We start from the raw sequence: 25,045 nt of genomic DNA, 5'->3' as shown, positions 1-25,045 counted from the left end.
TAGCTTACAATATCTGCTTTCTCAGGGGCCTGAACAATGAGTGAGAAAAGGAAAGAAAAGTTCCTAATAGTTTGATTTTAAATCCAGTGGGGTATTTTATTTGCCAGATTCATTCTATGTACTTCTAACCCCACCCCTCTACTATTTGAAATGTGCATCTCTTGTCTTTGCTAGAAATTGTTTTTAGAAACCCAGTGGTGGCTGTATTGTTTCCTTTTCTGCCTTTCAGCACAAGAGCTTTCAGTATCTCCTCAGTACAGGTTCCGTAAAAGAGACAAAATGATGTTTTATGGCCGAAAGATCATGAGGAAGGTAAGTATGCAGTAATAGATTGGAGTAATGAAGTAAATCCAATGGAGTTGTCTCTGAGCACAGGGGCCACTTAGAATCCAGGAAATTGTTCTCTATTTGATTTAGCCAATTGGCAAATATTTATTAGATGCTTGCTAGTTACAATGCTGCTCCTGATCCCAATTGAAGATAGAAAACTAGGTAGTTTTCTTGCAGAAGATGCTCATAAAACTTACATAAAACAAAGTTCCTTTGAGTATCCCATATGTGAAAGGGAAAAACTCCTAAGGAGAGGCAAAAGTAATAGTGAACTGCTATAAGTTCTCATCCCAACTGCTTAATTGGGCATAGTATTCCCCTTTCATGCTACCTCAGCTGTTCTTGAGAAGAGACAACTGTGTAACTATGTTAACCCTCAACCCACAAGTAGTCTTGAAGAATAATTAGCAATTGCATGCTATTAAATAGTCACGGATGAGAATTGGTAAAATGTGGCATTTGGTTTGGGGAACTTGGGATTCTGCCTTTGGCAAATGCATGAAGGCTTAAAGATGTCTCTTCTCGGAGATATGGACTATACACTAAACAACTTGATAAGACAGCAAATTGTTGGAGGGGTCAGGAAAGTTATTAAACCCATTTATTCCTGAGCACCTGTCAGAAGTAATGCTCCTCATTTTCCCCAGGTGGCACTGTGGTCTGCCTTCAAATGAAGACCTAAAATAGGTTTCCTTCTGCTTCAGCTTAGAATATTATCCTGTAGTGGATAATGGAGCTATCTGACTTAAACATCTCATGCCAAATAAGAGTTGAGAAAGAGATTAAAGAAATTAGAGTAGGTAATGAGGAAACCAAATTATCACTCTTTGCTGATGATATGATGGTATACTTAGAGAACCCCAGAGATTCTACTAAAAAGCTATTAGAAATAATCCACACCTTTAGCAAAGTTGCAGGATACAAAAAAAATAAACCCACATAAAATATGTCATGCCAAGAATGATGCTTTTAGAGATAACCTCCATTTTTTGTGTACTTAACATTCTGAAAGGGCTGTGATCAGGAGAAGTCCTTGATTTTACTCCTCCTATCATTGGCTTATTCTTTGGGCTGTAAATAGATCAGTTTTCCTTGCCTCCCTTCATAGTAGTGCTCTGGCACTTGGGAAATGTTGAGAAAAATCATTCAGTGGATTGTACTCATTTATACCAAACCACTAAAATTACTTTCATGGCTTATTCCTCATTGTATTTTTCAATCATATATATACATATATATACATATATATGTATATATATGTATACACATACACACACATACATATATTAGTAATTAAGAAGTGACATATATATATATATATATATATATGTAAATATCAATTCCATTATTACACTTTCACCAATGTTGTATGTTTTATGTTGTGAAATTTAAGTCCTCTTAGGTTACTTTTATTTCAAAAACATGAATAAAAATATTTCCAACTTTTATCACAGAAGTATGGGTCATACTCATTCAAACATAATTAGTGTGGCAATTGTTGTGGAGTCATTTCATTTGTTTCACTCTCTGACTTCATTTGGGGTTTTCTTGACAAAGATATTAAATTGGTTTGCCATTTCCTTCTCCAGCTCATTTTATAGATGAAGAACTGAGGCAAATAGAGTTAAATAACTTGCTCAAGGTCACACAGATAGTGAGCTTCTGAGATTGTATTTGAACTCCGGTCTTCTTGATTCCAGGATTGGTGCTCTATCTACTGTGCAACCTAGCTGCTGTGGTGATACAGCACTATAAATGGAATAGATATAAAATGGTTGTGAAAAATAAAATTTTAAGTAACAATTTACCTTTATTAGTGATATTACCCTTTATAGAATTAGATGTTTTTTCTGATTTTTTCTTTTTAATTTATAGAATAAAACAAGAATTTTCACAGCATTATATGCGTGTGTGTGTGTATGTGTGTGTATGGCTGTGTATGTTTGTATATACACTTTTTTTTTTTTTTTTTGCTGTGAGGCAGTTGAGGCTAAGTGATTTGCTCAAGGTCACATAGCTAGTAAATGTTAATTGCTTGAAGCTCCATTTGATCTCAGGTCTTCCTGACTCCAGAGCCAGTACTCTATCCACTATACCATCTAGCTCCGGTATGATATAATTAAAAAAAAAAGATCATTGTACATGAAATTTCAAATCTATTATACACTACTGGATATATGTATAAAAAAGTTATGTCTGTGCTTAGACCTCTTTCTAAAAACCTGGGAGAAATCTTGAGCATTTTTTTCTTTTCTCTAGTCTATGAGACTGAATTTCCTGCCTTTTTTAGGTTTTTCATTTTCTTCTATTTAGAAGTAGCCACAGTTGAATGCCTTTTTCTCCGTAGGTGAGTACCCTGCCAAACAGTCTTGTTGGTTACAGCACTGTGCCCCGGCAGAGAATGAGGAAGAGAACCAAAGTTCTGTCTTTGGCTAAAAGGTATGGAGATGGGGGTTGAATAATTGTATATAGGCATTTTCTAGAGGGAGCTAAGTGACTGCTTCAGGTACAATTAAGTTATCATTGACTACTGTAATGTTAGGGAACAGTAGTTAGGATTAATTTGGATGAGCAGGTAACCTAATATTACGAAAGGTAGTCTTATGTTTTTTCCTTATTGATACAGTTCATAATTCTGTAGAGTTCAGACTAATAGGACAATAAACTTGTGCTCCTAAAGACCTACTGGGCTAGACAGTGCTCATGTAGTTTACTGGTTATCTGGAAAAACTGCCTTGGATGTTACTAGGCATAAAATGGTTAAAGTTTAAGGGGGAGTTTTGGATGACTTTTTTTTTTTCCCCCAAATCTGTGGACCATAGACCTTTTCTTCAGTGGGTTTATTCATTTTCCCTTTTAGGATCCTGCGGTTCAAGAAGGACTATCCCACCTTGCAGCCAAAGGAGCCCCCTCCCTCCTTGTTAGAAGCTGATCTCACTGAGTTTGATGTTAAAAATTCTCATCTACCATCTGAGGTCTTATACATGCTGAAAAATGTCCGGTAATTCAACAAATGTTTTTAAGGCACTTATACTGTGGGGAGGAGGTATAGATTATGCTCTAGGGGAAACATAAAATTTAGATAAGGAACAATCTCTGTTTTCATGGACCTTACAGAGTAGTTGTAGTGATAGTAGTAGTAATAATAGTAGTAAGTAAGTAACATATAAGTGTTATTTTAAGTGTTAGGTAATAAATATATAATATATACATACATATATAAAACATGTGTTCTAAGTTATTCAGTAGCAACAGTGATAATATCAATTGACTTTAAAATAACACTTATATGTTATCTCATTTAGCCTCCAACAATCTTCTACTTATTTTAAGTAAAGAAGTACTTGGGAAAATACAGAGTTTAGATAAGAAGCATTCCCCCCCCTTTTAAAAAAATAGCTTTTTATTGACAGAACATCTGCATGGATAATTTTTCAACATTGACCCTTGCATAAACTTCTGTTCCAACTTTTCCCTTCCTTCCCTTCACTCCCTCCCCTAGATGGCAGGCAGTCCTATACATGTTAAATATGCTAAAGTATATGTTAAATACAGTATATATATATACATATTTATACAGTTGTCTTGCTACATAAGAAAAATTGGATTTAGAAAAAAGGTAAAAATAATCTGGAAAGAAAAACAAAAATGTAAGCAAACAATAACAGAAAGAGTGTAAATGCTATGTTATGGTCCACACTCATTTCTCAGTATTCTTTCGCTGGATGTAGCTGGTTCTGTTCATTACTTGTCAATTGGATGATTTGGATCCTCTTATTATTGAAGATAGCCACTTCCATCAGAATTGATCCTCATATAGTATTGTTGTTTAAGTGTATAATGATCTCCTGGTTCTGCTCATTTCACTTAGCATCAGTTCATGTAAGTCTTTCCAAGTCTCTCTGTATTCATCCTGCTGGTCATTTCTTACAGAACAATATTTTTCCATAATATTCATAAACCATAATATACTCAGCCATTCTCCAATTGGTGGGCATCCATTCAGTTTCCAGTTCCTGGCCACTGGACCAGGGCTGCCACAAACATTTTGACACATATAGGTCCCTTTCCCTTCTTTAAAATCTCTTTGGGATATAAGTCCAGTAGTAACACTGCTGGATTAAAGGGTATGCACAGTTTGATAACTTTTTGGGCATAATTCCAGATTGCTCTCCAGAATGGCTGGATCTGTTCACAACTCCAGCAACAATGCATCAGTGTCCCAGTTTCCCCACATCCCCTCCAACATTCATCATTATCTTTTCCTGATATCTTAGCCAATCTGAGAGGTGTATAGTGGTATCTCAGAGTTGTCTTAATTTGCATTTCTCTGATTAATAATGATTTGGAACACCTTTTCATATGACTAGAAATAGTTTCAATTTCTTCATCTGAGAATTGTCTGTTCATATCCTTTGACCATTTGTCAATTGGAGAATGGCTTGATTTCTTATAAATTTGAGTCAATTCTCTATATATTTTGGAAATGAGGCCTTTATGAGAACCTTTTACTGTAAAGATATTTTCCCATTTTATTGCTTCCCTTCTAATCTTGTCTGCATTAGTTTTGTTTGTACAAAAGCTTTTTAACTTAATATAATCAAAATTATCTATTTTGTGATCAATAATGATCTCTAGTTCTTTGGTCATAAATTCTTTCCTCCTCCACAGGTCTGAGGTAAATTATCCTATGTTCTTCAAATTTGTTTATAGTCTCATTCTTTAAAACATTCCCTTTTTAATAGGCTTTATAATATACTATTAGTAATGATAACAATATCAGTTGACTTTAAATAACACTTTAAAATTATGGAATACTTTACATGCATAGCAGGGAAGGAAGAATGAGATTAGATTAGAGCATGCTTGGGGATGGACCTTTGAGTGCCATTACATGGAGCTTGTACCTTATCATTTTCTATGAAGAATTTTGCTTTGGCCTCTTAATAAAGGGCATGGACAACTAGAAATTTCTGATTGGTTCCCTTGTGCCCTGCTATGGGGAACAGATGGCTGTGTTGAAAAGGAATGGCCAGTGGTCAGAAAGAGCATCCTGCTGGTAGACAGAAGAAACAACTTCTACTTTAGCTTTCATTTTGGAAGAAGAGAATTGTGGTTTTGTTATCTTCCCAAATGCTACCTCTAGACAAAAGCCACTTTGGACCAAAGGCCCAGCTCTTTCCAGGCTCTGCAAAGAAAATTATGTATACATTATTTTATTATTCTCACAACAACCTTATGCAATAGCTATTAAATATATTATAATGCCCATTTAATAGATCACAAAATTGAGGCTTAGGAAGGTTGATTGGTTTGTATAAGGTTAGATTACTCATAAGTGTCAATACCAAGATTTGAATTCAAGTCCAAATCTAATGTTCTTTCTAGTCTATTTCAGCTGTCTCTCTTTAGTAGGAAGTAAGACATATATACAAATGAGCAGCTAAGTGACACAGTGGATAGAGTGCAGGGCCTGGATTCAGAAAGGCTTACCTTCTGAAGTTCAAATCTGACCTCAGACATTTACTAGCTATGTCTGGGCCAGTTACTTAACCCTGTTTGTCTTAATTTCCTCATTTGTAAAATGATCTGGAGAAAGAAAAGCAAAACATATCATTGTCTTTGCCAAGAGAAATCCAAATGGGGTCACAAAGAGTTGAACACTACTAAAGACGACTGAACATTCAACTTATAAAAAATAATATGTAATTTCATGAAAGAGATGAAAAATGAAGTCCTTTTGAAGTGCAAAGGGAGAAGACATTACCAATGATAGATGGGGGCAAAATCAGGTAAAGGTTCAGGGCAAAGATGGGATCTAAACTAGGCTTTAAAGAATAACTAGAGAGGCAGCTAAGTGGCACAGAGGATAGAGCAACAGCCCTGAAGTCAGGAGGACCTGAGTTCAAATGTGACCTCAGACACTTAACACTTCCTAGCTGTGTGACCCTGGGCAAGTTACTTAACCCTAATTACCTCAGCAAAATAATAATAATAATAATAATAATAACTAAAGATTCAGCAGTCAAAGAAGATGAGGGAGAGAGACATTCCAGCTATAATAAATACAGTGTAACCAAAAAAAAAAAAAAGAAAGCAAGTAGGATTTTTTTTAGGGGAAATAAAGCAGTTCAGTTGACCAGAGAATGAAGTATGTGGCATGGAATAATATGGAATAGGGATGGGAGTCTGGAAAGATAGGGAGGTGCCAGATTGTGGAGATCCTTGATTTCTAGGTGGAGGAATTTGACTTTTACTCAGGGGACAGTAGTGAGCCACTGATAACTTTTGATAATCCACGGCCAGCTCTATGTTTAATGAACATTATTCTGACAGTAATGTGAAATGTGGTTTGAAGACCATTGTAGTAGACTTGGTGGATGATAAAGAGGCCCTGTATTAGTGGCACCAATGGAAATAGAGAGTAGGGGGTAAATTAGATTGTGGAGCTAGAATTGATAGGATTTGGTAACTGAAAGACATATAAACAGTTTGAGAGAGGGAAGAGAAAAGATACCCCAAGGTTTTAGACATGAAGATTGAATGAATGAATGGCACATCAAATGGTAAATGAATGAATAATGAAATCAGGAAAGAGGAAATGATCAAAACAGCATGCTTTGGACATTGTAGGATGAGGGCAAAGGAGGAATAAAATTAGGAACATGAATGAAGGGTCTAGTTTTGGTAAGAAGGGCCACAGGAAGAGAGAATGTGGGATGATGAGAGGTTTTGAGTTGTGGAATAAGGGAGAGAGGGAGCTTGCAATGACTTACATTTTTATTTTTTTTAGTAAAATAGAAGATGAGGTTCTTTGCTGAGAAGGATGAGGGAATAGACAATGGAGGAAGTTGAGAGAAAAAAGTTTGGAATAGCTTCTGTGTTCTTCTAATGGCTTGAATGAGGTACATGACTTATTCTCAGAGCCTTCAGGAAGACATGACCAGAGAAATTGGGTGGTGGCTTGCATTTGGAAGGACATGAGTGGTGATAGGATAAGTAGGCAAGGGGTCCAAGCCCCGGAGCTGCATGGAGCCTTTAAGTCTAGCTTTTTCATTTTATATGCAAGTAAACTGGTGCCCAGAGATATTAAATGATTTGCTGAAGTTCCCACAAGCCAAAAGTGACAAAATTTGGGTTTTAACTTGTGACTCCAAACCAAGGCTCTTTTCATTGTTCCACAGGTGTCTATCAGTAAGAATCATGAGGTTGGGGGATAGAAAGCAAGGATTACAACCATTCTGGAGAGTAGTTTGGAACTATGCTCAAAAAGTTATTAAACTGTGCATACCCTTTGATCCAGCAGTATTACTACTGGGCTTTTATCCCAAAGAGATCATAAAGAAGGGAAAGGGACCTGTATGTGCACGAATGTTTGTGGCAGCCCTCTTTGTAGTGGCTAGAAACTGGAAACTGAGTGGATGCCCATCAGTTGGAGAATGGCTGAATAAATTGTGGTATATGAATATTATGGAATATTATTGTTCTGTAAGAAATGACCAACAGGATGATTTTAGAAAGGCCTGGAGAGACTTACACGAACTGATGCTGAGTGAAATGAGCAGGACCAGGAGATCATTATATACTTCAACAACAATACTATATGATGACCAGTTCTGATGGACCTGGCCATCCTCAGCAATGAGATCAACCAAATCATTTCCAACGGAGCAGTAATGAACTGAACCAGCTACGCCCAGAGAAAGAACTCTGGGAGATGACTAAAAACCATTACATTGAATTCCCAATCCCTATATTTATGCCCACCTGCATTTTTGATTTCCTTCACAAGCTAATTGTACAATATTTCAGAGTCTGATTCTTTTTGTACAGCAAAATAACAGTTTGGTCATGTATACTTATTGTGTATCTAATTTATATTTTAGTATATTTAACATCTACTGGTCATCCTGTCATCTGGGGGAGCGGGTGGGGGGGTAAGAGGTGAAAAATTGGAACAAGAGGTTTGGCGATTGTTAATGCTGTAAAGTTACCCATACATATGACCTGTAAATAAAAGGCTATTAAATAAAAAAATAAAAATTAAAAAAAAGAAGGCAATTACAAGCCAAAAGAAACATGTGTTTAAATATTAGAAGTTCGAAGGAAAGGGAACTCTAGTTTCAGAGGAAAATTTCAGATTTCTGGATGTTGGAGGTAGATCAGTTGTGCATGATGATGAAATGAAGGGTAGGACCATCCTTTGTAAGGTTGAAATGACATGAAGATGAAGATCATAGGAATTTAGGAGGCTGGTGAACTAAGAAACCAGAGTTTTTGAGGAGGGCATCAAAGTGTATATTTAAATCCCTAAGTACAAGGTAGGGGATTAGGGTGGAAAGAAAGTCAGGACCCCTGTCTCATACTCCTTGAATATGGAGGGAGAATGATGAAATGGTTGGTTTATTACTCCAAATAAGGATTTGGACAGAGTGATAAACATGGGCAGAATGAACCTTAGGGGGGAGGAAAGGTTCCTGAGTAATGGTTTTGAATGGGTACTCTAGAGATAAGTTAGGGTCAGGGTGTACACTTCTCCCTTTTCCTTGTTTGAGGCTTTGTTGAGTGTGAAAAAAAGGCTACCTGATCTTTAGAGTCCTGGATGACTGAGCATAGAATCAAGGAGGCACCTCTTTGAATTTTCAGATGTGTAGGTTCTTATGGTTATGAGATTTGGGTGGCAGAGGAAGAATAAGAGATAGTTAAGTCCAGAGGGGTATCCTGTAATCATACTCTGACTCTTGAGACCCTTTTGAGAGTGTCATGAGACTAGTAAAGAGAAAAGAAGGGAGGAGAAGAATTAGGAAAGTGGGAAGAGAATTGAGTGTGTTTTGCTTTAGAAGCCAAGGGAGAGGGGTGTGTGTGTGTGTGTGTGTGTGTGTGTGTGTGTGTGTGTGTAATGTGTATTTATAAGAAAGATATAGTTTTACTCAGTAGCAGGAGTGGTCAACATTGTCAGGCACTGCAGAGATCAGAAGATTTGAGGACTAAAAAAGGCCATTGGAATTGGCAATTAGATTATTCATGATCTTTAAGTGAGCAAATACAAAGATTAGTTTAGGGTCTGTGAAGTTATTTTTTGTTTTTAAATATCTTTTCTTTTTATATCACTTTCATTTTGAAATATATTTTCTCCCCCTTTTCTATTCAGTGACTCATCCTCTATAACAAAGTCTAAAAAGCAAGAGAAAAAGAGTAATCTGGCTAAATCAGCCAAAATTTATCAGCTGTGTGTAACAGGATATGCTGTCTGGCATGCTCCTAGCTTTCCACTGCCACCAGTGGAAGAAGAGCATTTTTTCAACTCTTTAAGAACAAGTTGGGTCATTATAATTACATAATGTTCAGTATGTTCTTTCCATTTATGTTGTTGTAGTCATTGTTTTGTTGATAATGTTTGTTGTTTTATATGGTCGCTGTATTGTTTTCCTGGTTCTGTTTTCTTCACCATGTATAAATCTTCCTAGGCTATTTTGAATTTATGTTAATTGTTTCTTATGACAGTAATTTTTCATTAGATTTATGTGCCACAGTTTGTTTAATCATTCTTCAGCCAATGGGCTTCCATTTTATCTACAATCTTCGGTAATACAAAACATCTCATTATAAATATTTTGTTGTAAATTGGATCTTCTTATCTATTTGGTAAGTATGAAAAAAGGCTATCTGATCTTTAGGGTTCTGTAATGACTGAGTACAGAATCAAGAGGGGATGACTATCACTACTTTTGACTTCCAGATATTTAGGTTCTCATAATTATGAGACTTGGGTGGCAGAGAAATAATAAGGTGTTAAATCTAGGAAAATGTCCTAAAATCAGCCTCTGAACTTTGGGAGCTTCATCGCAAAATCATGGGACCAGTGAAAAAGACAGAAGGGAAATAGAATCAGGAAGGTAGAAAGAATCAGGACAGGTATATATTATTTTTATTGTTTAAGTCATAATATCTCTTAAGGCTATGTGGGATTTGAGTCAGAGGATTTGGACATTTTAGTCATTGATTTAAAAGCATAATTCCAAATAATTTTCTCAGATGTTTGAACCACTTTACAGCTTTACTAGTGGTTTATCAATGTGCCTGTTTTTACCTTATTCTTTCCAAATTTGAATATTTACAAATTTTATTATTTGTACTAGTTTGTTGGATATGAGGTGAAATCTGAGTTATTTTGATATTTATTTCTCCATGATTTGAAACTATTTTTCATGTGATTAATGGTTTGTAATTCTTTTGACATTTTTCTAATTTATTATTTTTATTTTTAGCATTCTTTTTTTAAAATTTTCACTTCTGATTCTCTCATCAGTGGATTTTTTTTTTTTTTTTTTGGCATTTGACCAATTGTATTTTTTTAAGGAATTGTTTTCTTCAGTCAATTTTTGTCCTTCCTTTTCCAGATTGTGACTCTTTTTTGCAAATTTTTCATTTCTTTTCCCATCTTTTTCTTCTACTTCTCTTATTTAACTTTTAATATCCTTTATGAACTCTTCCAAGAAGGGTTTTTGGACTTGAAGTTTCATATGTAGGCATTTTGTCCTCTTCTGAATTGGTGTTTCAGTCTTCCCTATCACCATAGTAACTTTCTATGGTTAAGGTTTTTTTTTTATTTCTTGCTCATTTCCTTCCTTCCTTCCTTCCTTCCTTCCTTCCTTCCTTCCTTCCTTCCTTCCTTTCTTTCCTTCCTTCCTTCCTCTTCCCTTCCTTCTTCCCTTCTTCCCTCCCTCTCTTCTCGGCCCCCCAGTTTCTTGATTTAAATGAATTCTTCTCCTGGGGTAAAGGGGGGGCTCTGTTCCAAACTTCTTATGCAGCTTGGAGCCTTGGCTTTGAGCACATGGCTTCCTTGTGTTTGGTAAGTTGCTCACAGCACTGAGGTAGGGAGTGGCGATATAGCACAACCTAGTTCCCTTAGTTGTTCCTTGCTTTCCAGGTTGGCAATTTGCCTTCTACACTGGGATTAGAGGCTACCCCACTGGGTCTGCTCTGCTACTGAACCAGTTTTGAGGTCTTAGTTGCTGATCCACAGTGATTAAGATTTTCCCACTGGCTTTCCTGGACACTGTTTGTGCTGGGCTGTGCACCCCTTTGACCCCAATGAGATTGACCTTTCTTAAAAGCCTTCTGACCTTTTTTGAGCAGAAAAATTGTCTTTGTGGGCTCTGTCCTTCCAGAATGTAGTGATGGACTTAGGGATGGGAAAGCCTGAATTCAAATCCAACCTTATATACTTCTTAGCTGTGGAACCCTGGAGGAGTCACTTAATCTCTGTCCACCTCAATTTCCTCATCTGCAAAATGGAGATAATAGTAGCATTTGTTTCCCAGAGTTTTTATGAGGATCAATTGAAATTATAATTGTAAAGTGCTTAGCACAGTTCCTGGCTCATAATAAGTGCTATATAATGTTAGTTCTTATTATTGTCATTTTATTATCTACTTCATAGACATAAGATCTTCAAATTATTTTTCTAACTTGAACTACATCTGGTTTGTGGTTGGTTTGTAGATAAAGAGACCTGTTTTAGGAAGAAGTTCTGCCCTAGATCCTGCCATGCTTTTGTCCTAATTATGTCATTATTTCTGAAACCATTTTCCATTGTACTCAAGTATAATCTTTAATAATGACTAGAACTTTCATCTAGGTACAGCAGGATTTTTCCCTAGCAGCAGAGTGATCTGTTAATCTGCTTTATTTCTCATTACTTTTTCATTATATACTTAATGTTTCATTGTGTATCTACAACTTTTAATCTTTCTCATTAAATTTAGAGTAAAGTTGGATATTTAAATGGGTCAGAAGTCATTAATCTGGCTTCCGCTTATGACAGGCCCTGACTTGATGTTGGAATATAAGCATTTTTTTTTAATCTTCTCCACCCCAGCTTGTAATTTGGATCCTTTCATAGGGCTGGTCCTAAAGTTTATTTTAATGGTTTCTTAGTGCTTTGAGTTTGTGGAAATTAAAAAGTTACAAGAATGACTATTTAGTCACTTTAGATATTTGAGATTATCTTTTCAGATAACTATCTAATTCATATATGTAAAGACTTAGGTACTTGCTCAATCAATTTCCAGCCTCATGAAAATCCATTCTCTTAAAGATGCTAAATATTTTTTGTAATATTGCAGGTTTTGTTATTTTTCCCCCTTTAGCATCACCTCTTATCTCTATAAAACTTATGCTTTTCTTCCTACTCTAAGAGAATTCCCCTAAGAAAAATTGCTGTTTTCTTCTCACAGAGTCCTGGGCCACTTTGAGAAGCCACTGTTTCTGGAACTCTGCAAACACATGGTTTTTGTGCAGTTACAAGAAGGAGAGTACATCTTCCGTCCTGGAGATCTTGACAACAGTATTTATGTGGTACAGGATGGGAGATTGGAAGTTTGCATTCAGGAAAATGTAAGAATGTCCATTGACCAGTGTTGGCTGAGCTGAGGATCTCTTATAGTATTTGTGGAGAGGCTAGAGAGTATATAGTTAGATGTTAGAAACCTTGAGTTTATCTGTGCCTCAAGATCCCTATTTTTCAAAACATGTATTTTCTGAGTTACTATCATGTAATATTAAGATATAGCTCATTCTCTAAATGAGTTTGTAAACTAGGTAGGCTTGTAATCTGTGTCTCATTTAAGGAGATAGATCCTTTGACTTCAAATGACTTTCATAAAGTTTTTGCAGTGGTCTGCATGAAATATACTTCCCTGAATGAACAAATATAGGAAAACTTCTCACAATGTTTAGTTCAATCTATGTAGAACTGGCATGTAATTATTAGTGAGGGAAAAATCCCTCCTTCTAGCCTAAAGATACCAGCATGGTTTGTTGTAGGTATACTAGGTTAGCACTTTCTTACAAGGGTTTGACACTAGAACTTGGGTGCTACTAATTCCCTTTCACTAGAATCAGTTTCTGAGGACCCTGTATGAACCTGTTGTATTCTTGCTAGCAATTTCCTCCAAATGACTTAAAATAATTATTTCTCTGTCTTGTGGGTGTGAGTCTAGGGAGTGAGGAAATGCTGAGCTAAGACAAGCTACTGCTGAAGGGTGGGAATATGGTTCACACAGAGCAAAGAGGTTTTCTTCATTCTTTTCTGAAATGATGTTAGGTTTTTATATTCAAAGCCAGAAAAATTAGCACAGACTCTGCTTCAGAGATTTAAAGCAGGCACTGTAGGCCCTCATGTTTCACCCAAGTGTTAAGCTGAAGCTTCTAGAATGAAGGCACTTGGCTAAGGTCATGTGGCTAACAAGTAGCAGATCTGGGATTTGCATCCAGGCGTTTGGGTTCCAAATTCCACTAGAGCTGGTATCTTATATCACATCTGACAAATTAAGTGTTTACATTAATCTGGATTCGACACCCTTGTATCTTTCTTCACTCTGCTTTCCAGCTATCATGTATATAGTAACCATGTAGATAGTGCTTACTGTTACCCAGCACTGGGGCTAAGTGCTTTATAATTTTTAACTTTTTTGAACCTCAGTAGATACTATTATTATTCCCATTTTATAGATGAGATAATAGACAAAGAGAGGTTATGTGACTTGCCTGGGAAGTGTACTCCGGCACCAGAGTTTTGTCTGCTGAGCCCACTGGGAGCCCTGGCATTAAAAAAACTCATGCAAAGTCAGTTTTCTTACAGTTATTGAACAGGTTCAATTCCATCTGCCTTCTATCTGCAGGATGGTACCGAGGTGGTGCTGAAAGAGGTCCTGGCCGGAGACAGTGTCCACAGCCTCCTCAGCATCGTTGATGTCATCACTGTGAGTCTCTCCTGGACACCCATCACCCCGGGGTCTGGTTCTGTGTGTCTCTGTGTGCCCAGCCTGAAGCCCTCCTTTTCTTTATGCTACTTGGGCCTCCGTGCTGGAGGATGGCTAGCTAGGCTTTAAAACTTCTCAGTAAATCATCATTCCTCTTAGTCATATGATATAAGATGAGTTCAGGCATCGAACTAACCCTTATTTTCAGAGTAATTGAAGAGCAATCATTTAAGCAGAGCTAGGCATTTGAAATTACCGCAGTGTTTTTAACCTTCTTATCAGAGGTTACATTTTTATCATCATTCTGAGCTGAGCCCTGAGGGAACTTTCACCTTAATTCCTCTTAATAGTTTCAGGGTACTTCTGAGAAGCCATGAGAGCTTTGGCAGGAATGCTGTGGAGCTGTCAAAAATCATGGATCAATTTCTATGTCATATTGGAATTCATAATGTTGCTCTAAGTTGGGGTATTCTAATTAGATCCCGATTCTTATGTGTATTAAGAAGTTAGCAAACTACAGGTAAATCGGTATTTGTATATCTTATGCTAATTTTCTAAATAAAAGCAGTACTTTCACTTTCTCCTTTTGTAGGATTTATGCTTTGAATTTGCTTTCTCATATCTGCACTTTCTAGTAGCATAAGGATAAGGACCAGACCTGTGATTTCACTGGTATAAGGAACTCCCAGAGGAAGTAACTTGGCTTGATACCGCAAGTTAGCCCCTTTTCTGCAATATGTAGTCTGAAGGAGTTGTCTACAGCACTGATAGATTAAGGAAGTTACTCCTGAGTCACTGAGTCAATATGTATCAGTTGTAGGACTTGAATTGAGGCCATCATGATATTTATCTTGATTTTATCACATTTATGTAGGGAGCTCTTGGTGAGGAAATTCCTTCTATCAATGTATTTTTAGCCAACTATGCTGCAACTATGCTGCAGGTTGCCTTGAGATTTTGGGTGGTTATGTGATGTATAGAGGGTTATATAAATAACCTTTATGCATCAGAGTCATATGAGACTAAGATCTACCATTAGAAAAGTATTCACTATACCATGCTACTCCTTTAAATTATACTAACTGCTAATATATATGTAGTCTTTTAAGGCTTATAAAATATTTTTCTTACAACCCTTCTGTGAGGTAGGTTGTTGGAGTTTATGATCTTTGTGCAGATGAAGAAACTGAGGTTTAGTAAGTTTGTCCATTTTCTCAAAGCCAAGCAAATAAACAACGGAACTAGGATTTAAAATAGTCTTTTCTAACTTGAAATTCACCACCACTCCATGCTGTCTTTCCTCTAGCCCTCCTTATGACCATTGGTATATGATTGTAAGATAGTTGACTAGTGTTAGGGATATGGTTTCTCTCTGGGGTGTATTTTTTTGGAGGAAAGCAAAGCTGAATATTTAAAGATTGATGGTTTTTAAATAGACTACGTAAAATTAGTGTAATTGGCAGAAATCTTGTGGGGAATGGTTTGGTTTAATACTTGGAACTTGAAATTAAGAGGAATGAGGATGACAGGAGGTGCAGGCTTGTGAATATATGGAAGGGATAGAAAGATGGAGATCTTTTTCCAAATTGGATTTTAAAAAAGTAAATGGAGAGGGTATAGAATAGTGATAGCAGCTCCTGCTCAACATTACCATTAAGGTAGATTTCAGTAACCACAATAGAAGTTGATAGGTCAGTGAGAAACTGGGATGGCTTCTTTGAAAGGAAATGTTAGATATAGGAAAAGATCTGAGAAACTTTATATCTGAGGTTTTATTCAGATTTCTTGATACTTGCTCTGAGAAAGAACTAGATGATATATTCTGGTAGGTCATCTTAAGTTGATGTGTATGTGATTTTCTTGAAGGGTGGAATTTCAACATTATTTTAGCTATTTTGCTTCCACCTAATATTATGGCCTTTATTTAGATATCTCAGTTAGTAATTATCCTGTTGGGAGTTTTGTTATACAATTTTCATCTTTTTTTAATGGGAGGATCTTGTTAATTTTTCTTTTTGCTGGGAGCATCTATCGTGTTGTATTCATAGTGTCAATAAATATCTTGTCTGTGAGAAATGATTCATTTGGACCTCTACTCTGTTCCATTAAGTATTAATCAATTTGATATGATTTTGTAGGGGTAGCGATTATATGCTCTACATATTAGGCCCCAGAATTGTGAACTGTAGATTCTAAGTTCACTTGTTTAATAATTTTTTCTTGTAGTGGTGACCAAGCCCAGCATGGCAAAGCTGACTGAATAACATGAAAAATCGCCCAAACTAATTTTTTCATCTCTAGTCCATTCTTTTTTGTCCAACTTGAGCAAGTAACCATCTTATAACCACTTATACAATAGGATGCCCATACTTTGCCCAACCTGAGAACTCCCTGCTGACATACCATTTCATATTTTGCCACACAAAGCAAGATCTGCCAACCAATGGAATTCTGTATTTTGTATAGCCTCTTTAGAATGTTCAGGTATAAAATCTGGTATCAAACCTTATAAAAATAAAGCCCTAGAAGAAGAGGGCATTTCAGATCATGAGGAAGATCTGAGGTCCACTTCATTAGAGGAGACCACGGGTCTTTTAATAAAGTGCCATTGACTCATAACTCTGCCTCAGTCTCTTTTACTGTAGCGTGGATCTCAGTCCCCTTAAAATATTTTTAAACTTTTGAGACTTCCCTTAGGTTCCCCTCACTCAATAATCTTATTTATCCTACCCCAACATGATATTTGGAGACTTGATTCACAAGAAATGTTTATCAGACTCTCCTCTCCAGAGAGGAGACTTGGATCTGAATTTGCTTAGAATTTCAAAACCTTGTTTGTGTGTTTTGTGTTTTAAATCTCTCACTAGGTAAAAATAAATCATTCACTGATAGCATAGGAATTATACCACAAAACCAACCTTTTATTTTTAGATTTCTTGATTTCATTAATAGATCTCCTGTCTAAGAGAAGGAAGGTTCGTAATTTGTGCTCCTTTGCAGGGAATTAATTTTATTGGCTGCTGACTACCTAGCAAGCCATCAGTAACTGAAAGACCAGAGATACATAGTATGAATTTAGACTAAAGATTAGATAGAATTTTTTAAATCAAAGAGTCCTAACCAAATTTTTAATAGTAAAGCAAGGTGGTAAGTTGAGGTCTTAAAGATAGTGTTGTTTGGGGCAAGCAATGTGGTTTCTCAGAAGCTGTCTGCTAAAGTAAAAGAAGCCTTGACCTAGAAGAAATGAAACTTTTTATGTAGTTACCTCATCTCTGGTCAGTTCATTATCACCCCACCCACCCTATAAGGGAAAATAACCACAAGAGCCAATCCAGATTGATAGTTTTGCATAAGGGGTTTTTGGGGAGGGGTCAGGTAGTGCTTGCTTATTTAACGGAGTTCTCTGCTTCTGTAATCTGGTCTCCTCCTTCTGGACTTCCCAGAGGTAAGGACTAGTGGCTTCTCAAGGGATTCTAATAAAAACTTGCTACCTTCACTTTGAGAAATCTCTGAGTAGTCAATTTGGGTTAGGTTCTCTGTACCCCACACAGTGTGGAATAATGAATAGTGGGTTGGTTGGCTTTGGAGTCAAGTAGAATTGGATTCAAGTCTTGCCTAAGACATATAGTCAATGCCTTGAGTATTGAACACAAAGTTTTCTGTTTAGAGCCCTTCATAATTTGTCCCCCTCCCACCTTTCCAGTCTTTTCATACCTAATTCCCCACCATTGTCATTGATTCAATGACATTGGGTTCCTGTCTGTTCCATGAACAAGACATTCCAGCCCTTGACTTTGGGCATTCTCTCTGGTTCTTTCTCATGTCTAGAATGTTCTCCTTTTCCATTCCAACTACTGACCTCCCTGGCTTTCTCTAAGTCCCAACTACTACAATCTTGCCTTCTATAGGAGGCCTTCCTTAATCCCTCTAGTGCTTTCCCTTTTCTAATTATTTCTTATTTATTCTACATATACACACAGATACACATGTGTACATATAGATATACATACCTATATGTGTGCATATCTATAACATATATATGTGTAACACATATATATTTACATGTTGTCTCTCCCATTTAATGGTAAACTTCTTGAGGATAGGGCCTGTCTTTTGCCTCTTTTAGTATCACTAGTGATTATTATAATACCTTGTGCAAAGTTAGTGTTTAATAAGTGTTTATTGATTGATTGATTTTGGGGGGATCACTGCTGTGATCAGAAAAACAGAGAATTAGAGTTTGAAGAAAGTAGGTGGAAGTAAGGCAGACACAAAAAGAATAATACTTCATTTTGAAAATATTTTGCAAAGAGGGAAAAAACTCTAACATAAACAATCAGCTTAATGAGTAAGCTAAGAAGGGAATTTATTCTTTGTTCCTTATTCTGCAGCTGATCTTTACTTCACTATTGTGTCTCTTTATGAAACCTCATTTGTTACAAAGAACATAATGGATGATGCTTGACCTATGATATGAATTGTGTAGCTGGGAATGGCAGTTATTACATGAGCTCTTAAATTAACTTTGAGTTTTAGTAATCAATCTGTCTGGGACTATTCATTCCCTTCCCAGCCTGTTGTGATGAAGTCTTGTCACAATGTCAGCAGTGATTCCACTTGCTTAGTGACAAGAATAGATCTTTTTCTTAGTGTAGTGGGAGTGGAAAATTTATGGGGTGACATTTGAGTGGAAAAATATACTATGTTGTGATTAATTGATCATTTTGAAGGAGATCATCTCTTGTTTCACAAAACATTAATGTTTTGGTTGGAATATTTTTTTCAACCAAAGTAATCCATGGATTTGAAAATTAAATGTGTGTGTGTCATTTTTTATCAGTTTCCAAAGGGTTAATCTTATCTTCTTTCCTTCTTCCCCTTTCTCTTACACCAATTTTTTTCTCACTCTAGGAACAGGAGCGTGATTTAGATAGGTTTTTCTGTTTCTCAGTCATTACCTCATAGGACATTTATGTTTAACTCCAAATCTGTATTAAAAACTTGATGTTTGTTTTGGGGGCAAAGAGGGGAAAATAATTGGTATTTCAGGATATTTAGAGCTAGCCAAAGAAAATTATAGGAATCTGGTATTTAAAGCACAGAAATTAATGTTCTAAACTCTCTTACTAGAATTATAATTTTAGTTTTTAAGTTTTTAGTTCTAATTTAATTTAATTTTAGTTTCAGCAAACAACAAATTCTTGTGGAAAGTTCAGAAACACATACAGCTAGAGCATTTTTGTTTTACTATTGTCAAAGAGAAAATGCTTTGAATAAGGTTTGTGTAATTTTTATATGACAGTTAAGGCTAATAAAAGGGGAGGACTAAGTTCTCAACTGGATTAAATTTTGGTTCTTTGGAACTATCAGTAATAGGTAATTGGTAATAGGCTTTTTCATGAAGTAAAGATTTCAGATCCCTTCATTTTCTTCTTAGAAGACAATTTTCTCAGTTTAAGGGGTTTTATAGTTGTTTTTAAAAATACTTAGCTAATAGTGAATAAAAAAAATTTATGAATCTCATTATTTTGATCAGAATGTAAACTGAATAAGAACCCCTTGTTCAGATTTTAATGTTTGCAATTGACAAAGCATTCTGAATAGAGTCCTGTAATAAAAATGAATCATTAACTAGGTTTGGGGAAGAACAATGTTCAGAGAATTGGGAATCAACTGGTTTTAGTTGGAATTCCCTGTGATGTGGCATTACAGATTGTGTTATTAAAATATATTTCAGTTATGTTTATTAAAGAACCTCTTCCATTTAGGTGAGCTGTTTGAGCTAATATCTTTTGAGTAATATGCTAGAGTGCTTAGGGCTAGCTGTCAGAGAGAAGGAAATGTGGAATTTGCTTGATTAGTTTTTCTTTGCTCTCTTGGTAACCCCGCTTTGAATAATAGAATCAAAGACCTGACAGTCTAGGGCCCTGACCTCACCTTATTCCTTTCATATTCTAATCCTGAGGTCTTTTGGCTTTCTCTGGTACTGGCCTCTCCTTTTAGGTTTGACATTTCTTGACTCATAATGACTCATGCTTTTTTTGGAAGAGGGAACTGAAGATCTTGGCCTTGCTAATAGTCAATTCTGATTTCTCTTTGGCTGGGCTGATCACCTACAATTTAGGAAATCTATCTAGAGTAAAGTTCTGGTGTATATTTAGAGAACTGACTTCCTAACCTTTAGAAGTCCCTTTTCCTCCCAAGGATTAGGCTTGGCCCTTGGTGATAAACCCTCTTCCCCTGCTTGAGGGCCTCCTGTTGTATGAATTGTCAATGCAGTCTAGAGAAAAGTTGCTTTTCTTTAGTCAGCCAGCATTTATAAAACACATACTATATTAATTGCACTATACTTGGCACTGAGTATACGATAAAAAAAACATCTTCTAGCTCACAAATAGCTTTTATCATCTTCCCCCTAAACCTACTTCTCTTTTTAGCTTCTCTGTTTTTCTTGAAGGCATCATATCTTTTATAACTGCTCAGGTTCTCAATCTTGGAGTCACCCTCAACACCTCATATAACTAATTAGCCCTTATAGTTGTCTATTTTTCTCCATTGATGTGGTTAGCATCCTCATTCAACAGATTATTCAACAATTATGTTGCTATTATTTATTGTTATAATTATAATCAATTGTTTCAAATATTGTTTATTATTAATAAATGCACAGCAGTTATTCATCTCACTCATCTTAACTAGGATTGCCATTATGTTACAGGGCCATGCAGCTCCATATAAAACCGTCTCTGCCAGGGCAGGGGTACCATCTACTATTTTAAGGCTTCCAGCTGCTGCTTTCCAAGGTATCTTTGAGAAATACCCTGAGACCTTGGTGAGGGTAGTACAGGTGGGTCAAATTTTATGTTCTTTTCTTCTTTAGTAGCTACTGGAAGGTTGCTCCTGACAACAGTCCTTCCCTAGAGGGAACTTTTTGAGGGTGTTTTCAGGTCTGATTAGCTGCTTTGTTAATAAATACTACTAACATCTACTCTATTTTATGTCCTTAAGAAAAGAAAGGATCCAAATCCATTCATCAGGGCTGAATATGGGGACTGTAAGAATATATGGAAGAAGCTGGGAAGTAGAAGGAGAGGTGGTCTTAGGAACTTTAGGGAATAATCTTGAGTTTTGATTGGCAAATGATTTGAGAGGAGAATAGCAGGATATAAGATGTTGAGTTGAGCATTGTGGGTACTTGGAAAAATTTCCATGGTTTTTCTGAACATATCTGTCTAGGTGTGGGTACCTGACAAATTTTGAGCCTAACATTGTTTTTTCTTGTCAGATCATAATGGTGCGGCTGCAAAGAGTGACCTTTTTGGCTCTACATAATTACCTAGGGCTTACCACTGAACTCTTCAACTCTGTAAGTAGAAAAATTCATTCCTTATATCATATAGATCCCAGTCCCTAGCATTCTCATTACTTCAAAACCTTGGAAATTTAATATTTTTTTTCTGGTCTTATGAAACACATTGAAGCAGACCTTGACCTGGGAAAATTATAAATTATGTTTTTGTTTGCTTTTTGACTCTTAAGACTATTAGTTTTTCAAAACTCCTTTTGATTAATTGAGGGTTCAAATTCTCTTATATTTCTTGAGATATCATGTTTTAAAAATAATAGCTAGTACTTATATAATGTTTTAAGTTTTGCAAAATGTTTAAATACCTACTATCAATTAGGGAATGGCTAGACAAACTAGGCACAGTAATGTAATGGAATTTTACACTAAGGTAAGAAATGAATATGGAGAATTCAAAGAAGGCTTCTTCTCCTTTAAGTAATTAAGTATTTTCCTCCTTTTTTAACCCTTATACCATAACTGGAAAGATAAAATACTAATCACTTTTACATGATCCATTAACTGATGACTCTTCAAAGTGAGTTTCATTTACTCACTAGTTACCTCATGTTGACATTGTTTAATTTACTAACATTTTTGTATTATCACCTACCATTTCTGTCATCTCTAGCTAAAATGGGTCCTGTGCTTCCACTATTGTTTCTTATCTTCCTTAATAAGTTTCAGATAATGACAAATGTAAATGACTTGTATCTTTAGTAGAGTTGTACACTAGTAAGATTAAAGTAGTCAGGGCCTCCATTGTCTCAAGTATGCCAGAGAGTTTTTTGTTGTTGTTGATTTGCTTTTATTTTACAAAAACATATTGATACATTTTGTTTTGATACAAAAGTTTTTTTTCTAAAAAGATACCTTTTTAAAAAACTTTACAATTATTTCCTGATCTACCTTCCCTAGCAGCAAAGAAAATGTTAAGTAAATCCAAACAAAGCACTAATTATATCTGATTCCAAATGCAACATTCTGTGCCAGAATTCTCCCAGAAGGAAGCCTTTTTTCCTTTCCCCTCTCTGTTCTCCAGAATCTGGATTGTTATTGCAGTTAATCATAGTTGAGCTGCTTCTTAGCATTGTTTTTATTTACATTATCGCAGTCATGCATATTGTTCTCTTGGTTCTCCTTTCTTTGTTCTGTTTCATTTAATTAAATCTTTCTCCATTTTTCTGAATTACTAATGTTTTTTTTTTTTTTCAAAATGCAACAAAATCCCATTATTCTACTGTACTACAATTTGTTCAGCCCTTCAGGTTTCACTTTGTTTTAATTTTTTTGCTACCACAAAAAAATGCTGCTTTGAATATTTTGCATTTATGGAATCTTTCTTGTGTATATTAATTCTTTTTGGTCTATTTTGTTGATTCTATAACTTCATACAAGTTTTGCCTGTTTCTGTGAATTCTTTGTATTCATTCTTCTTTACAATACTTTCATTTATGTTAATGTACTATAGTTTGTTTAGTAGTTCAGTCAGTAAGGACATTTGTTCTCCAGCTTGTTTGTTATCACAGATAATACCACTTTTAATGTTTTTGTACATATGGCTGTTAGTAACATTCTTAGGATATAATTCCAGTAGTAGCACCTCTAGGTTAGAAGTAATCAATAATTTAAAAACTTTTTTGTATAATTGCAAATTGCTTTCTAAAATAGTTGAATAATTTTATAGTTCCACCAGTAGTGGATTAGGGTGCCCATAATCCACAGAAGCTCATTTTAGCTTTAAAAAAAAATTGTTTATTGTATAGTAACTTATGCCTATATAAGGCAATTTGGTATTTTAATGCCATGTATTTTTCTTTTTTAAAATTAAAAAATTTTAAAACATTATTTTGCATTCCAAATTCTCTCCCTCCCTCTAGCCCATGGCCCCACCCATTGAGAAGGCAAGCAGTATGACTCCTACTACACATGTGAAGTCATCAAAACGTATTACCATTTTTAGCCATATTGCAAAAAAAAAATTTTAAAGCAAGAAAGTGAAAATATGAAATAAAGAAAAATAAAGGAAGTCAAAACAATTGTGCTTTAATCTGTAATCAAAGTTTATCACTTCTTTCTGTGCCAGAAGATAGCATTTTTCATCATAAGTCCTTTGGAATTGTCACGAATCATAGCATGGAATAGTCTTTCACAGTTACTTATTGTTACTGTGTACACTGTGCTCCTGGTTCTGCTTACTTTACTTTGCATCAATTTATGTGTTTCCCCAAGTTTATCTTAAACCACTCCATTTATCATCTTATAGCACAATAGTATTTTGTCACAGTCATAACTTGTTCAATCATTCCCCAAATGTTAGGGATCCCTTCAATGTCCAGTTCTTTGCTATCATCAAAAGGGCTGCTATAAATATTTTTACACATATATACTTATCCATAAATCTGATAGATAATTTGCTTCCCTTTCAGTCTAAATTATATACCCATTTTGTCCTTCTCTTGATAGACTGTATGAGATAATTGGTCTATGCCTGGTTTCTGTCAGACTACTTTCTCGTTTTCCCAGGATTTCATGTTGAATAGTGAATTTTTTCCCTTCAAGCTTGGGTCTTGGAGTACATTAAACATCAGATTACTTTGGGACAGCTAAGTGGCACAGTGGATAAATTGCTGACCCTGGAGTTTTGAAAATGCTAAGTTTAAATCTGGTTTTAGATACTTGCTAGCTATGTGACACTTAACCCTGATGGCTTCAGTTTCCTCATCTGTAAAATGAGCTGGAGAAGAAAATGGCAAATTACTCCAGTATCTTTGCCAAGAAAATCCCAAATGAAGTCATGGTGGGTGGGATGTGACTATAACAACTCAAAAAAAATTATTGTTGTCTTTACATACATACATACACACACACACACACATATAGTGTGTATGCCATCATATTGTCTGCAAAATAATGGTTTTGTCTTCTCATTACTTATTCTTATTCAATTATTTTGTCATATTTTGTCATATTTCTATTGCTAGCTACTCTACTCTACTCTACTATAGTATTGAATAATAATGGAATTCTTGCTTCACCCCTGATCTTATTAGTTTATCTTACTTACTTACTTATTAGTATTGTAGATACTGCTTGTTTTTTATTTTGATATATACTACTTATTATTTTAAGGAAAGCTCCATTTATTCCCATACTTCCTAGTATCTTTTTTACTATTCTTAGGAATAGGTGTTGTTTTTTGTCAAAAGCTTTTTGATATAGTCATATGACTTTTATTATGCCATGATATGGTCAATTGTGCTTATATAAATCTGCTAATATTGAACCAGTCTTGCATTCCTGGTGTATATCTCATTGTATCATAGTGTATTTTATTTGTTATATATTGGTGTAATCTCCTTGCTAGTATTTTATTTAAAATTTTTGCATCAATATTCATTATTGAAGTTGGTCTATGGTTTTCTTTCTCTGTTTTGGCTCCCTCTGGTTTAGGCATCAAAATCATATTTGTGTAATAGACGGAATTTGATAGGCCTTTTTTAAAACCTATTTTTTCCCAAATAGTTTATATCCTGTTGGAATTAATTGTTTTTTAAATGCTTGCTTGATAGAATTAATTTTTGAATACATTTGGTTACAGAGT

General features: G+C 35.5%; 1 protein-coding gene across 4 annotated transcripts in view; it reads left to right on the top strand.

Moving 5' to 3' along the window:
- Positions 1 to 25,045, top strand: part of PNPLA7 (patatin like phospholipase domain containing 7) — a 226,450-nt gene that overhangs the window by 6,524 nt on the left and 194,881 nt on the right. For all 4 annotated transcript variants that reach the window (XR_004231932.1, XM_031951881.1, XM_012554075.2 and 1 more), the window contains exons 5-11: positions 230 to 312; positions 2,678 to 2,769; positions 3,191 to 3,331; positions 12,570 to 12,729; positions 14,016 to 14,096; positions 20,815 to 20,943; positions 21,382 to 21,462. Coding sequence is in view for 3 of the 4 variants with exons in the window: in XM_031951881.1 (XP_031807741.1) it covers positions 230 to 312; positions 2,678 to 2,769; positions 3,191 to 3,331; positions 12,570 to 12,729; positions 14,016 to 14,096; positions 20,815 to 20,943; positions 21,382 to 21,462 (767 nt within the window). In the remaining variant the exon portion in view is untranslated. The remainder of the gene's footprint in view (positions 1 to 229; positions 313 to 2,677; positions 2,770 to 3,190; positions 3,332 to 12,569; positions 12,730 to 14,015; positions 14,097 to 20,814; positions 20,944 to 21,381; positions 21,463 to 25,045) is intronic.

This window comes from Sarcophilus harrisii, chromosome 2 (assembly GCF_902635505.1).
Source record: "Sarcophilus harrisii chromosome 2, mSarHar1.11, whole genome shotgun sequence".
Classification (NCBI taxonomy): domain Eukaryota; kingdom Metazoa; phylum Chordata; class Mammalia; order Dasyuromorphia; family Dasyuridae; genus Sarcophilus; species Sarcophilus harrisii.
This window is presented reverse-complemented; position numbering and strand designations above follow the sequence as displayed.